Source organism: Chiloscyllium punctatum, chromosome 9, assembly GCF_047496795.1.
Source record: "Chiloscyllium punctatum isolate Juve2018m chromosome 9, sChiPun1.3, whole genome shotgun sequence".
NCBI classification, from domain to species: domain Eukaryota; kingdom Metazoa; phylum Chordata; class Chondrichthyes; order Orectolobiformes; family Hemiscylliidae; genus Chiloscyllium; species Chiloscyllium punctatum.
Window position 1 is genome coordinate 39,912,049 of NC_092747.1, and position 14,676 is coordinate 39,926,724.

The following is a 14,676-nucleotide window of genomic DNA, read 5'->3' on the forward strand; positions in this document are numbered from 1 at the left end:
ATGCTGGGACTTCAAAGTTCCTGATGGTACACTCATGGTTCATTGTTCTGTCCAGTTAATTCTAAGGACCCTACATTGAAAACAGTAGGAACAAGTTACTGCAGATGCTGGAATCTGTACTGAAATCAAAACAAAAACACTGGAGATCACAGTGGATCAGGCAGCATTTATGGAGAGAAAACAAGATGGCTACCTGATGAAAGAGCAGCACTTCAAAAGCTTGTACTTCTAAATAAACCTGTTGGGACTATAACCTGGTGTTGTGATTTTTAACTTTGACCACCCCAGTGCAACACAGGCACCTCCACATCATTGTTTCAAACCTAGATGACTCTTCATCAGAGTTGATGTGAAGCTTCATGTCAACTCTGATGAAGAGTCATCTAGACTCGAAACATTGGCATTGAAAATGGTACCCTGGTCAAATGGTCATTTTAGATGTGTGAGTGAACATCTATTCTAGCATGACAGGCATTACAGATGAGCTCAATTTATCCTTATTCGATTTTAAGAGATATGAATTGTCCAACTGGAGTCCCTGGGTATCAATTAGGAGTAAAAACATATTTGTTTTGCTGTAGTTGATCTGACTGCTACAAACTCACAGCACGCTGAGGATTATCTATATGGTTTAGTGCAACACTGTGTCATTAACTGCCAAACTAGACTTGGTGAAATATTAAGGCAAAATATTGCAGATGATGGAAATAAAACCAGACGATGCTGGAAATACTCAACATTTATGGTTAAAAACCACACAACACCAAGTTATAGTCCAACAGGTTTATTTGGAAGCACTAGCTTTTGGAGCACTGCTCCTTCATCAGGTGGTTGTGGAGCATAAGATCATAAATATGAGTCTTATGGTCTTATGCTCCACAACCACCTGATGAAGGAGTAGTGCTCCGAACATTCGTGCCCCCGAATAAATCTGTTGGACTATAACCTGGTGTTATGTGACTTTTAACTTTGTCTACCACAGTCCAACACCAGCTCCTCCACATCGTGGCAAACATTTATGGTGAGAGAAACAGAGTTAATGCCAGAATGTTAGCTTCATTTCTGTTGTCACAGATATTACCAGAAGTGTTGAGTATTTTCAGTAGTTTCTGTTTCTATGTAAGAAATACTTATCTCATTGTGAAGAAAATAATTATTTTGAAAAAATAATCTTTTTAATTACATCTATTGAGGTGTTTATAATACAGGAATTGCAATGTTAATGCTTTAGGCAGATAGGCTTACAAATTCCATCACAAAGGCGAAATAGTGCAGTAGGGATTCTGAAATAAGAATAATTAAAGGCTGAAAAGACTCGACAGTTTCAAGCAGCAAGTATAGAGAAAAAGAGAGTTAAGGTCGATAAGCTTTCTGCTGAACCAAAGAGAAATAGAAATGTTTTAAGAGACTAGAAGATGGGAAGGCACAGGACCTGCAATGAGTGGTAACAGATTGAGTGAAAAAAGCAAAAGTTGTGTCCAAACGAAACATGAATTAGTACATAGAAACCGCATGAAGGCAAAGTGAAGGAAGATAAGAATCAAGATAAAAATCAAGCAAGAATCAACCCAGCAAAACATAGGAAAAGAAAAACATGTAAGAAACAAAAACACATAGAACAAAATGGAAGCAGATGTTATGATCTAAAGTTGTTGAACTTGAGGGTTCAATCCAGAAGGCTGGAGTGTGCTGAGTTGAAAGATTAATTCTATGATTCTATAAAGTTTTCCCTCGAGCTTGCATTGAACTTTACTGGAGCACTGTGACAGAAAGGTCAACAGGGGAGTAAGGTGAAAATTAAAATGGCAAAAATAATTGTAGGAATAATAGGGTGTACTACAAAGTAGTCACCCAGACTGCAATTAGTCTTCACTGTGTAGAGAAGACCATATCAGGAGCAAGAAGTACAGTAGACTAAAATAAAATTCATATTAGGAACTCATTGATTTTCACTTGGAAAATGTATTTGGGGCCATTGACAGTCAGTAGGGAGGAGGTTAAAATATTGGTATTGTATCTCCTGGCTACATGGAAAGGGAAGCAAAAGATACTAGGGGTGACTAAGATGAGGGCTAGAATATTGCAGCGAGAACCATCCCTATGGAATGCTGGAAGGGGAAGGCAGGGGAAGATATGTTTAGTGTTTGTATCACAGTGGAGCTGGAAAAATGGCAGAAGATGATCTATTGAATATGGAGGCTGCTAGGTAAAAGGTGAGAACAAGATTAACCCAATCATTATCCTGGAAGGTATCACTGAAGGGAGTGCTCTGAAAGGATTAGGTTAAAGTTTGTATTAGGCTCCAACCAATTTGATGATGGTACACCATCTTAGGAGGAAAATCAAGGAGTTTAGATCTTGATGGGGTCAGACATCACATCCCTGACTCTTCTTAGTTCTAATTATTATGCCTAATTAATCAATGTATTAATCAACCTAATCTTATTCTGAAATGAACTACTTCTTGTTATGAAGACAAGTGTCCCCTCTTGTTAAGGCTCACTAGAGGTATGTCTACGACCACTATTAATCAAATATGCCCTTAGACCTATCGAAAGATGGTTAGGGCTCTTGTGGTGTAGTGGTTGTGTCCCCATCTCTGAGGTAGGATATCCTTGTTCAAGCCCCACCTGCAGCAGAGGTGAACAGGTTGATTAGAAAATATCTAGAAAGGACTGTTGATTACTGTAATCTACCCCATCAATAAAAAAACAAAGAATCAAGAGCAGGAGTAAGCAAATCAGCTTCTCAAGCATGTTCTCCCACTGTATATGATCATGAATGACCACATTTAAGCTGCAACTCCACTTTCCAGCCTACTCCCCATAAACATCTAACCAGCTACTAATTACAAATCTATTCCCTCCTTAAATTTATTCAGAATCCTGATGTCCACTGCAGTCTGGGGTAATAAATTCCACAGATTCATGAGTCTTTGAGATAAGTAATTTCTCCTTATTTGTTTTAAATTTGTCACCCTTCAGCCTAAAACACTAACCTTTCATTCCAAGTAGCCCCACAAGGGGAAACACCTATTCTCTGTCTACTTTGTCAGTTCTCTTATTTTATATACCTCAATTAGATCTCCTCTCATGCTTCTTCACTCAAGTGGGTATTGACCTATACTTCTCAATCTCTCCTCATAATGCAAGCCTTTCACGTCTGGAATTAATCTAGTGAACCATCTCTAATGCAATTATATCCTTCCTCAAGTAAGATGACCAAAACTGTACAGCACACTCCAATGCGGTCTCACTAATGCATTGCACAGTTGCAACACTTCCCTACTTTTGTACTCCATTATTTTAGCAATAACTGGTGAAATTCCATTTACCCTCCTTATTACCTGATATACTTGCTTTCTCTGACTTATGTACAAAAACACCTAAATCTCTGCACTTAAACATTTTGAAGTTTCTCTCCATGCAGATAATCAGTTGCCTTTTTAGTCTACCAACCAAAATGGATAACCTCAGATTTATGTATGCTAAACTCCATATGCCAAACATTGGCCCATTTACCCAACTTATCTATATTCATTTGCAAATTTCTTATTTCTTCATCACTTTCCCACCTATTATAGTGTCATTTGATAATTTAACTATAGTACATTATATTTCTGCATCCAGGTCATGAATGTAGAGAGTGATGAACCTATGGAATTCATTAACACAGTAAGCAGTAGGGGCATATTGTATGATTTCAAGAAGAAGTTGGATATAGTATTCGGGACTAAACTGATCAAGGGATATGGTGGAAAAATGGAAACTGGCTTTGATGCTGGATGTTCAGCTATGATCATTACGAATGTAGAACAGCATAAAGGGCCAAATGGCCTACTCTCATGTTTTCCATGTTTCTACAATTCAATCCACTAGTAACAGCTTGCAAACCTGAAATAGAACTATTTATCGCTACTCTCTGCTTTCTGTTGGTGAGTCAATCCTTTATCCAAGCTAATATATTACACCTCACCCCAAGAAATCTTACCCTGGGTATTTACCTTTTGTGTGGCATTTTATTAAATGCCTTCTAAAAGTGTAGATATACAACATTTTGAGGACTCCTAATATCTACTTTGCTTGAACTCTAGCAAATTAGTTAAACATGATTTACCCTTCATAAAACCACACTGACTCTTATGGATTGTGCTTTGACTTTCCAAATATCCTGTTATTACTTTTTTAATAATTGATTCCAACAACATCAATATGCAAATGAAAACTACTTAAAATGTTTGGAAGGAGATGTTTCAGTATTGAAGGTTTCATTAGGCTGCACAAATCTGATGCTGTCGCACAATTTTGGTTGATGAATTAAGGAGTCCAGCTCTAGTACCTGATAGGTTCAGATGTTTCAAATTTCACTCCTGTTTGTATTAATGGTTATGCCTAACTAGTCAATGAATCTTGTTTCTATTTCTGCAATGCAGTTGACTACATTTATTAAGGTAAGTGCCTCATCTTTTTAAGACTCATTAATGGTTTATCCTCTACTGCATCCATCCAAGCAGACCCTTAGGCATAGTATAGAAAGTAGGATATTTGTCAGCACTCTGCACTAACATGTTGCCAGTATTTAGTATCATATCATACAACAGGAAAGAGGGATAGGAGCAAGTGCAGAGGTGTGTGAAATAGAACATGTCAACATGTTCTTGTCAACCTTGCTGTTTTGGTAACCTCAATTGTGGAAAAAGGAAAAGATAGCAGAAGTGTTGGTGTGGAAGGTAGCTGTAGCAGAACAGATGCAATGGAAAGAGAAAAACCAGGCAATTAGACTGAAATCCTTTCCAGGAGTAGGGTGCAAGAAAGGTGGTTGCGGGAGTCTATAGATTTATACTGAGCATTAATATCTCCAGAAATGGAGGCAAAAGGTAAAGGAAGAGAAGAGAAGCATCAGAGTTGAACCAGGTGAAGGTGAGAGAAGAATGAAAATTGGAAACAAAGTCAATTGCAGTTCATAGTAAGAATAGAAGGTAACACTGCTGATACAGTCAACATTGTATTGGAAAAACTGTTCAGGGGCTGAGTAGCAATTCTATCATTCTCCACTCACCTCACAGATGAAAAGGGCTCTCAAAAATCCAAAACGATAAGCTGTGCACAAGCATTAATTCTATGATGGAAATGTACTGCATTCCATATTGTATTGGGTCCCTCTGTGGTTTCTGTGACCTGCTGAACATGTTTAAGGTTTAAATGAATTTCCAGAAGGCTAATAACTTTGCATTCAATGGAATTTCATTTATATTATTCAGTTTTGAATAACCAGTTCATACTGTTACAACCAGTCTCTGGGTGAAGTTCCCCAATTTGTTATGGTTCTAGATGAGGTGCCCCATATTGTTAAGCTCCCAGGTGAGAAAGGATGAACTGGCTCCCTATCTTTATTCATCCACTCCTTCGGTTGGTTGTAACAAGATTTTTTTTTACAAATGCCTTCCCTTGTGGAACACTTTCTCCCATACACAAATGAACTTAAGTTTTAGAAAGAGCTAATTTAACCAGGTTTACTTGAATTAACAAAAGGAGTGTGTATTTTAATTACTAAATGCAAGAATAATTTGAAACACAACACCCAAACAGATGAGGCAAAAGTGAGGACAGCAGATGCTGGAGATCAGAGTCTAGATTAGAGTGAGGACTTTCTGATGAAGGGCTTTTTCCCAAAATGTTGATTTTCCTGCTCCTCAGATGCTGCCTGACCTGTTGTGCTTTTCCAGCACCATTCTAATCTAGACCCAAACAAATGAGTCTGAACAATAAAAGTTATTTAAAAAAAAGATCAGTCTCTGAATTGCTCACAAAGAGTGGATCATTTTGTGTTGTGGAGGTTACTAGTAGCATTCACATTGACACAACACCCAAACAGATGAGGCAAAAATGAGGACTGCAGATGCTGGAGATCAGAGTCTAGATTAGAGTGGTGCTGGAAAAGCACAGTGGGTCAGGCAGCATCCAAGGAGCAGGAAAATCGGTTTTTTGGGCATTCATCAGGAAGTCCTGATGATGGGCTTTTTCCTGAAATGTTGATTTTCCTGCTCTTCGGATGCTGCTTGACCTGCTGTGCTTTTCCAGCACCACTCTAATCTAGACCCAAACAAATGAGTCTAAACAATAAAAGTTATTTAAAAAAAAGATCAGTCTCTGAATTGCTCACAAAGAGTGGATCATTTTGTGTTGTGGAGGTTACTAGTAGCATTCACATTGACACAACACCCAAACAGATGAGGCAAAAATGAGGACTGCAGATGCTGGAGATCAGAGTCTAGATTAGAGTGGTGCTGGAAAAGCACAGTGGGTCAGGCAGCATCCAAGGAGCAGGAAAATCGGTTTTTTGGGCATTCATCAGGAAGTCCTGATGATGGGCTTTTTCCTGAAATGTTGATTTTCCTGCTCTTCGGATGCTGCTTGACCTGCTGTGCTTTTCCAGCACCACTCTAATCTAGACCCAAACAAATGAGTCTAAACAATAAAAGTTATTTAAAAAACACAGATCAGTCTCTGAATTGCTCACAAAGAGTGGATCATTTTGTGTTGTGGAGGTTACTAGTAGCATTCACATTGGCATTTGAATAGTTGGCAGGCTGAGATTCTTGGTTTTGATTGAATTTTCTTTGTCTTGATTCCTTTTTAAACTGGTTTACAGCACTAGGATTTAGAGAGGGTCTACACCTGTGACACAGTGTTGACAAGGAGATCGTTCTTCAACTATGACAATCACAGTACGCTAACTCTCAAATCAGCTCCAAATCATCTCAAATCCATGACAGCATTCAGTCTCACAAACTACTCCAGTAGAAACTGGTTTTTAAAAAAGTTCCTTTTTCATTATTCATATTGGAAAACACAAACTGTCTCTGCAGTTTAGGGCATAATCCACAGGGGGTGGTTTGTAGCTGAGCAGCGAGTTGTCAGCCCCTCGTTATCTTTAGTAGTCATGAGAGATCACAATCTAATCTGTTTCAAGTTTCTTTGACACCTTTAAGTGATACTTCTCAGCAGTTCCACAAAACTAATTTTACACCTGTAGTTATTGTCTCAGTAGCAGTCGTCTTTTAAAAAATATATATACTTTGGAATTACAAACTAAAACATCATAGTGTTTGAGGCTTCTAACTCATTGTATTGACAAAACATTGCATGTATGATGAAATCATATCCAGAATCAACTAGTAAAAACATGTGGAACATCAATTATATCTGTAGAATTAATTTTTGTCTCATTATCATATCCACTAAATTTGTAAACTACATTTTTCTACAGAAAAACCATCTCTTGAACTTTCATTAGGAAAAAATAATATTTTCTGCAACTCCACAAGCTACCCATTAGCCACAGTGAGTTGGAAAAAGTGCAATGAAAAATCGTAAGTAAAAGAAAAACAACAAGATGTCACTTTTAAAGTATGGTAACATTGATTTCTTTTTCCCAGTGATTGTGAACAGAGTTAATGTTGGGTCTATTTATTCTATCTTAACTGTGCACAGTAATTACAGTATATCTGACTTTAACAATCAAAATCATGGGTTCTAGGAGCACTAACCTCATTCCCATGGTACAAATTAGATATACAGTATATATATTAATAAAACAGTCCAAATGGTATGGGGTAGACATTTTTAAATCAACCTGTTCAGAGATGTTATAACATGCCTCTGGAGTACCTGGGACTTGAACCCAGGTTACCTGGCTCAGAGTTATGGGCAACTATAAGCATCTAGGCAAAAGTGAGGACTGCAGATGCTGGAAATCAGAGTCTAGATTAGAGTGGTGCTGGAAAAGCAAAGCCGGTCAGGCAGCATCTGAGGAGCAGGAAAATCAACGTTTCGGGCAAAAGCCCTTCATCAGGACTCTGATGTGCTCTTCCAGCACCACTCTAATCTAGATACTATAAGCACTGTTTGGGGTGGGATAAATATAGGGCAAATATGGGGCAAAATTGAAAGTGTATACAAAATGCAATAAAATAGATAATGGTTCAACACCCACCCCAACATTTTGGGACAAAATAACTTATTGTGATAGCATATTTGCAACTGTGTTAATAAAACTACACCAGGTATCCACTCTGAAATGTGTTAAGGAATACAGCTTTGAAAAACAGAAGAAAACAAAACAATTCTGTCCATTAAGTTGTATAATTGTGTTGGTTCATAGAAGATTTTAGATTTGTAATTCTGCAACTGATGTTTTCACAGAAACATAACTAGCAATTTCTAACATTTTTAGTGCAGTTTCTATGCAATATAGAAACTAATCATTTGCTACAATATATGCATAGTGTCTGATCAAACAAAGTGGTGTAATTCTATGTTGCAAACTGGATTTGAAAGAGGATTCTGTAATCTTTCTGAAGATTTCTACAATCATGAAAAGCCTTTCAATATTATTGCCCTCTTTCAAATCCACTGCTTCCCAAACTTCTTCCCTCCGAGTTCCCATTTTGAATCTTAAAAGTTTTTAATCTTTGGTACGAGCAGTGGATTGGGTGCTTAGGGTAGGGGAGAGCAAAACTCAGCAGTGACTCTTACTACCCCACAGCTCACAATCCCCAAATTTGTTTGTGACTCTAATTGGGGACCCAATTCTTGCTTTACACATAAACACACGTACTTCAGCAGTGATTTTTCTAATATCAGCTGATTTAATCCACATTCACAATTTTAAACTAAAGGGTGCAGCAAACAAAATAAAAATGAGATTCCAAGAATAATCACTTGATTAACTGACTTCTGTACACTTAAATAAAACAATGTGTGAAGTTGATAGATGTAGGTTTAGCCATGCAGATTTTTAATGTGTTCTTTTCTTGTTGTTGCATTCAAGCTGCGCTGGAAGTGAAAATATAACTGAGGGCATTCAGACAATGGAGTTAGATGGAAAAATATTTGGGTCCAAAAGTATACTGAGTGTACTGGATCCAACGGTCATGACGGGTGGGTTTTCAATAGAGTGCTGTGCAGAGAATGCTGTAGGCTCAATCTGCAAAAGAAGCTATCTTCCAGAGCAAGGTATGTTAATATTGTGTTACTCTTGAAGCTATATTAGTGCTAACATACAGATCTAATTATGCTGCAGTAGTTGCACAATGTTGTAGTGTACTGTGTTGTCTTAATGCGTAAGTGATGAATTTAGAGGCCTGCAGAAATTGGGCTGGAGAACGGGACTAACTGGGTAACTCTTGCAGGAGACGGTACAGATACAATATGTTGAATGTCCTCCTTCAGTGCAGTACTGAAAAATTCTATGATTCTATTATTCTGTACATAGCCTTTCTTTTTTCCAGATAAAATGCGGTTTTCAAAGACTATTTTCTACACGACAATTGGAATTTTTGGTCTAGTTACAATCCTGTTTTTTGCTTTCATAGTCCCTAAATATAAAAAGGTAAATACGCACCTTTGCATATTAATAATGTATTCTAAATGCAATATTTTATGTACACAATATGACCAAGCCAATAAATGTGTTGAATTTCCCACTGATATTTTGACTGTCTGCACTCTGAAATGCTCACTCAGATGACAGGCTATTTAAATCTATGTGCCTAACAGTTTAGAAATTTGTCAAAGATGTGCAGGATTGTTTCAAACACTAATCAGTTACTGTGTACTGACACATAAAATAGGAAAAGGAAATAAGTTTTAAAACAACAATTTACAACTACTTTTTTAAAGCAACGTTTTTAATGATAAAAGATACGACACCTACAAACTTCCAGAGAATAGTTTACTGTAATTTTTTTTGTGTATTTCTTACTTCTTTTTCAGTATAAATTTAACATTAACCATACTTCATAGTCTTTGATAATCCACTTGGCTGTCATAATAGCAAGAATGTTTGTAACTATGTAATGTACTCTGTGAGAATAGATTTGGAGGTGATATATATAATTACATTTTTCGTAGTGTGCCCTTGCAGAGGATGTTTTATGTGAAGGCACAAACGGATATTTTTAGCTTTGCTAGTGTAAAATATTCAGTCAGCCACCTGATTTCATTCCCCTGGTTCCTATCGATATAATATGAATAAAATTAGGATATAAGTAAATGACGTGGATATTTTAATATTGTTTTAGGAAACACGGGAGAAATAGGAACAGGAGTAAGCTATTCAGTCCATCAAGCCTGCCTTGCCACTCTAGATCACAGTGCCATTTCCCTGCATTATTTCCATATCCATTAGTGTCATGGGTTGCCAGAAACCTATTGATTTCTAAATTGAACATGCTTAATGATTGAACTTCTACAACACTCTGGGAGGGATAGAATTCTAAACATTCAACACTTTGAGAGAAGAAATTCCTCCTCTTCTCAGTCATAAGTCATATAACCCTAATTCTGAGAAAATTTCCCCTAGTTCGAGACTCACTGAACAGGTGCAAACAGACTGAACAGTGCAGTCACAGGCTCTGTACAGTTGTAGCAAGACATCTTTACTCTTCCTTGTGGTGAAGGACTATACTGTTTGTTTTGGTTATTGATTGTTGCTAACTTTGAATGAGTCAAGAGCAAGGAAACACAGGTCCTGTTGGACACCAACACTTTCCAAATTCTCATCATTTAAAAAATGCCCTGTCTGTTAGTCTCAAAGTGGATTACTACACACTCGTTCCAATTATATTACATATGCCACACTCTTACCCATTCACTTAGTCTGACAACATCCGCAAATGTGGGAGCAAAGGTTTATTGATGAATTTCTTGCTGACAATTAAGACCCTTAAGTGGTCAATTAATGACACCATAATGGTCTCAGCTCATCACCTCCTTGATCAGCTACCTACCCGGTGGCTGGGAAAGGTGGCTAATTTCCCAACTGGGAACACACAGAGACATGTCTGTCAGATTGGGATGGCCCTCCAATACCCAATAGTGTTTGCAAATAGGGGGTTAGATGGTGGTCAGTGGAGAAGCCTCTGAATATCCTTTATTATCACATGCATTCAATATAAAATATAATGAAAAGTGTGTACCATTGCTCATACATTAGCGCCATTCACAGAATAAAATAAAGAAAGATAACTTAAAAATAGTCCAACTTTTCCTTCTCTGCTGCTATAGTATACCACCAACAGAGTCCAGCTTTGGGCTTTCCAGCCCACACCATGCCGCTGAGAGAATGTCCTACTCTGAGTTTCCAAGTCCATGCCTTGCCACCCAAATTGCCTCACTTTGGGCTACAACACCCAATGCCAGGCCACCAGGAGATTATCCCACTCCGGGCTTTCCAGCCCATGCAATGCCACTGAGAGTGTCCTGCTCTGGGCTACATCAGCCCACTCCATGCTAGCCAGACAGTATTCCACTCCAGGCCAAACCAGCCAATACCATGGTGCAGAGAGAGTGTCCTGCTCTGGGCTTTCCAGCCCATGACATGCCATCCACCTGCTCTTGTCTATCCCCTGATTTGAAAGTGGAGTCGCAGGTACATAGGATAGTGAAGAAGGTGTTTGGTATGCTTTCCTTTATTGGTCAGCATATTGAGTACAGGAGTTGGGAGGTCATGTTACGGCTGTACAGGACATTGGTTAGGCCACTGTTGGAATATTGTGTGCAATTCTGGTCTCCTTCCAATTGGAAAGATGTTGTGAAACTTGTAAGGGTTCAGAAAAGATTTACAAGGATGTTGCCATGGTTGGAGTTTCTGAGCTATAGGGAGAGGCTGAACAGGCTGGGACTGTTTTCCCTGGAGTGTCGGAGGCTGAGGGGTGACCTTATAGAGGTTTACAAAATTATGAGGGGCATGGATAGGATAAATAGACAAAGCCTTTTCCCTGGGATCAGGGAGTCCAGAACTAGAGGGCATAGGTTTAGGGTGAGAGGGGAAAGATATAAAAGAGACCTAAGGGGCAACTGTTTCACGCAGAGGGTGGTACGTGTATGGAATGAGCTGCCAGAGGATGTGGTGGAGACTGGTACAATTGCAACATTTAAGAGGTATTTGGATGGGTATATGAATAGGAAGGGTTTGGAGGAATATGGGCTGGGTGCTGGCAGGTGGGACTAGATTGGGTTGGGATATCTGGTCGGCGTGGGCAGGTTGGACCAAAGGGTCTGTTTCCATGCTGTACATCTCTATGAGTCTATAACTCTTCTCTCTACAAGGCCCAGTGCACAAGAAGAAGAAAATAAATTTACCTTCTTGCTGCTGGATCCCCCAAGGAGTACGCCTCGCCTGGTGGACTTTGTGCTGGCCTCTGACTGGCTGGCAGCTTTTGCCAATCCAGGTCACCATGCCGAGGCCTGTGTTAAGGCGAGATGCTCAGCTTTGGTCACTTATCAGCATTTAATGTGGTGATGTGTGACTTATTTCACCAATAGTGATAGCATGTTAGCCAACAGCTCTCTCTCATACTAAGGCAAAACATGGAAGTTTCTGCCCCAACACTCTGGGATATAGCTCATTTAGTCCGAGATGTTTCTTAATCTTCAATCCAGTTAAGTTTTCAATTACCAACTTCTTTACACTCCTCAGTCTCATATGTTCTTTAGTTACCTAGTAGTTCTAAAAGATTTTCTGTACTTTTCTGTGCAAGGTCAGCAAAAAGAGGGCTATGTTATACCAAAACTTGTCTAACTGTTAAATTTGAGGAATTTCACAGTTGTTCTTACTCCTTGAGCTGTAAGTGAGTCATTTCATGCAGTTCTCTGCTGCACACCTTATTATGTATTCATCACATCTTTATAGCATTGCAGTCTTGTCATAGTACTCTCTGCATTGGCAAATGTTGATACATTGAAGTCCATTTTCCATCAGGGTCATTCTTAGGCACATGATTGGCCTTCTAAATGGTGAGTTGGAGCTGCCAGGTGTCTGCTTCGACTTTCAGTTAGGTAATTGTTGCTAGTTTCTATCCATTGCCTGGGAAGTAGGAAACTGCATAAAGATTAGATGTGGTTAGGTAATAATGAGATGTAAATGCACATCTATAGATCTCTTAATGCTCACCAGAAAAAAAGCATATTCTTAAAGAATCCTGAAAATTACTTGAAGACATTAGTTGTATTCATTTTGCAGTCTCCCCCCCCGCCCCATATTTATATCCTGGAGCATGCTTAATATTAGCTGGTAAATGTCAATGATTTAATATTGATGGAATTGGGTCTTTTGGCCACTAACCAACTTTCCACCCAAAATTAAAGGGATATAGCAGAAAGATAGGTGCCCCCAAAACAATCCACCAACTTATGGTAAATGCAGTCAGCGTGGATTACAGGACATTCAGTAGTTTTTGAAGAATTTAGTTTGGGGGTTTGAGTCTGCACAGGTGGTTCTTTGTAGTGTTCCTCTGGACCAAATTCAGTTCACCTGATAAGATCATTTATACTATAGAGATTGCATCGGTTGCCATGTTGACTTAGTTGAGATTGTACAGTGGTCCTATTGACAAAATGTGACCCTGATATGCCAAAGTGTACCTGGCACTCCCTTGACTCTGGCATGTACTTCATCTGCCTGGAAAATCATTCATATCAACATGCATAAGCAAAACGGAAAATTAATGTGATCTATTATATACCAATTTCAAGTCTTCATGCCAGTGGAAATAATTTTTCAGTTGTCTTTTCCTAATATTTTGAATACTGTAACAAATCCTTCTTCAATCTCATACACTAGAAAAGAGTCCTATTTCTGACAGTCTTACTTTCTGATTTCTGTCAATTATTAGTTGCAGCATTCAACATCATATTTTTCTCCAGAATTACAGCATTATAGGAGCAATAAAAAAATTCAAAACAAAAATTAGCATTCATGATGCGGCTTGATCTTCAAACAACTATCAACATTCATGATTGATTTTTAATTCTAATAAACGATGTAAAAGCGTTCTTCAAATCCCCTGATCATAATCAAATAACACAAAATGGGCTCAAACTTACAGCTTAGTCTTCCTCGCTGAAAATTTCCAGTCGTAAGGTCTCTGTTACCATCACTTTATAACCAGCCACCAGAAGTGTTGAAGATATCTCATCTTCCTCATCTTTCTGTCTCTGTGGGAGTGTCTGACTTCAGCACAGCACACCCCTTGGCAATACAGCAAGACAACTGATCTCCAAGAGATAGTGCATGTAACCCCAATATAGTGCTATGAAACAGTCAATAGAAGGGTCAATATTGTGCACAGATTTATTTGTTGATATTTAGGGGCTCATGAGGCAGCTTTGAATTGCCTGTTTTGTAGCAAAAAAAAGCCACTAATTTTGAGTGAGTCTCCGGATCTCAATGACACTTTATAGCCCTGACACCAGTAAATTTCCAGATGTGTTACTGCAGATGTATTGAGTGCCAACACGTTGCTTTGCATTAAAAAAAGAGAACCAGCGGGGCAGTTATTACCTCTTTGCTTTCATACATTTGGATGTACCTGGTTCATGACTGCAACAGCAGATGACAATTTAGCTGTTCCATTCTTTACACACTGTTGCTGCATGAGATACCACAATCAAGAAAGGAGAAAGAAGGAGAGAGGAGTAGTATCCTAAAATAGCTTTATGTTCTTTTCAGGTAGTGCAATTTGTAAAATGACTAATAGATTTAGCTACATACTGTAGCTCTGATGTGGCCTGAGCACTGTCATGGTTTCCCAATTGTGTTGAGATTTCTATGAATTCATAACACAGATTTTGTAATATGAGGAATCATGGTTATTGGTATAACAGACATTTT

The 14,676-nt window shown here is 38.5% G+C and overlaps 1 protein-coding gene across 1 annotated transcript in view; it reads left to right on the forward strand.

The window, feature by feature from the left end:
- flt3 (fms related receptor tyrosine kinase 3) overlaps window positions 1-14,676 on the forward strand; it is a 154,136-nt gene that overhangs the window by 107,582 nt on the left and 31,878 nt on the right. The window contains exons 14-16 of the mRNA XM_072577294.1: window positions 7,270-7,372; window positions 8,833-9,017; window positions 9,293-9,393. Of these exons, the coding sequence (XP_072433395.1) occupies window positions 7,270-7,372; window positions 8,833-9,017; window positions 9,293-9,393 (389 nt within the window). The remainder of the gene's footprint in view (window positions 1-7,269; window positions 7,373-8,832; window positions 9,018-9,292; window positions 9,394-14,676) is intronic.